The sequence below is a fragment of the Phyllostomus hastatus genome, unplaced genomic scaffold (genome assembly GCF_019186645.2).
Source record: "Phyllostomus hastatus isolate PE091 unplaced genomic scaffold, TTU_PhHast_1.1 phas_scaffold_142, whole genome shotgun sequence".
NCBI lineage: Eukaryota > Metazoa > Chordata > Mammalia > Chiroptera > Phyllostomidae > Phyllostomus > Phyllostomus hastatus.
Window position 1 is genome coordinate 302,078 of NW_025334010.1, and position 1,686 is coordinate 303,763.

General features: G+C 51.8%; 1 protein-coding gene across 1 annotated transcript; it reads right to left on the reverse strand.

Annotated features, from left to right (window-relative positions):
- Positions 1–213: 213 nt before the first annotated feature.
- LOC123830971 (olfactory receptor 9A4) lies at positions 214–1,155 on the reverse strand. The gene has a single exon (XM_045857591.1). It carries the CDS (start codon positions 1,153–1,155, stop codon positions 214–216), a length of 942 nt encoding a protein of 313 aa, XP_045713547.1.
- Positions 1,156–1,686: the final 531 nt, after the last annotated feature.

Below are 1,686 nucleotides of genomic sequence, written 5' to 3' on the forward strand. Positions count from 1 at the left end.
GGATGTGCTTCCTTGAGTTCATCAGAAGAAACAAGGAGAAACCGAGGCTACGAGATTCCGGGGTTTCACTGTTACCTGCCTTGTCTGCCCCCAGGGGTACACACTGTTTGATTTTTATAATGATGGTGATGGCGACAGAGTAGTTAGGGTTTCCTAAGTTACTAAATAATCCACAGTGGGGATCATACTGCCAAAAAGTGACTAAGAGGAGACCTAATCCTTGAAAAGGTGACAGCAGAGTTTCGTAGTGTCCCGAAGGGCCTCTTTGACTTTGTCGTTTCGCAGGGTGAAGATGAAAGGGTTCAGGAAAGGGGTTACCACAGAAATCAGCAGGGAGACGATCTTATTGTACTCGGCCGCCTGCGTCTGCTTGGGTTTCACGAAGAGGAACAGGCAGGTGCCGTAGCCGATCACCACAAAGGTGAAGTGGGAGGCGCACGTGGAGAAGGCTTTCCAGCGGCCAGAGGCCGAGGGGATCTTGAGGATGGTGGAGATGATGTAAGTGTAGGAGACGATTGTTGGTACCAGAGAACCAACAATAATGAAAACAGCCATTAAAAAAAGAACAAACTCTGTGAAAAGAGTGTCGTCACAGGACAGTCTGAGCAGTTGCCCTCGGTCACAATAAAAATGGTCTAGCACGTTCGATTTGCAGTAGGTAAAGTGAAACGTGGCGTAGACTGGCCAGATTTCAGAAAGGAACCCAACCACCCACGACACACTTACCACCCAGGTGCAGGTGTGGCTGTTCATAATGATGTTGTATCTCAGAGGGTTACAGACAGCCACGTAACGGTCCACGGCCATGACTCCCAGTAATGCAAACTCCGTGGTCCCCAAAGCAAGGTACAGGAAGAGCTGGGCGACGCATCCTGCCAGAGATATTGTCTGCATCCCAGGGAGCAGCAAGCCCCAGAGCATGACGGGGACGATGACAGATGTGGTCAGGGTCTCCAACACAGAGAGGTGGCCGAGGAAGAAATACATGGGGGAGTGCAGACGCTTATCCACACAGACAACCACGATGATGACCGTGTTTCCCATCAGCGTCACCGAGTAGAAGAAGAGGAAGGTAGCAAAGAGCATATGGTGCAGTCCTTGGGAGCCGGGGAAGCCAAGGAGACAAAATTCAGTGGCACTAGAGTAATTGCTCATCGTGTGGCCCTTGCTTCTGCCCCTTGGGAACAGATATCAAAAGAGAGGTCACATTGCTCCACATGGTCCTGCTCCAGAGAGAGAGAAGGGAGACAGATTAGGATGAGAAACTGTTTTCCCCTGGCGATCAGGTGAGTAGCCCTTGCTCCTATGCTCCGCACAATGGCGGGCCTAATTACTGCCTCTTCTAATCTAGCCCACAGCTAGCTGTCTGGAACGGGGAGAGCCAGCTTCTCCTCTACTGGGGTGAAGGAAACCTTCCATTGTCTTTGCCCTCCTGGATGTGCCTTCTCACAGCGGGCAGAGGCTACGTCAGTTGAAACTGCTTAGTTTTGTAGCTGAATCCATCAGCCCCTGGGGGTTTGTCCTGTTTCCTCTCAGGTTAACTGCACGTGACCATAAGTGGCATTCCAGATGCTGTCCACGGCACAGAGCTTTGAACCCCCGCCCTCACCCATGCTGGTACCCACCTGGGCACTGGCAGGAGAGTGACAGGGTGGCCAAGAAAACATCTCCGCTTTCCCCAGATCG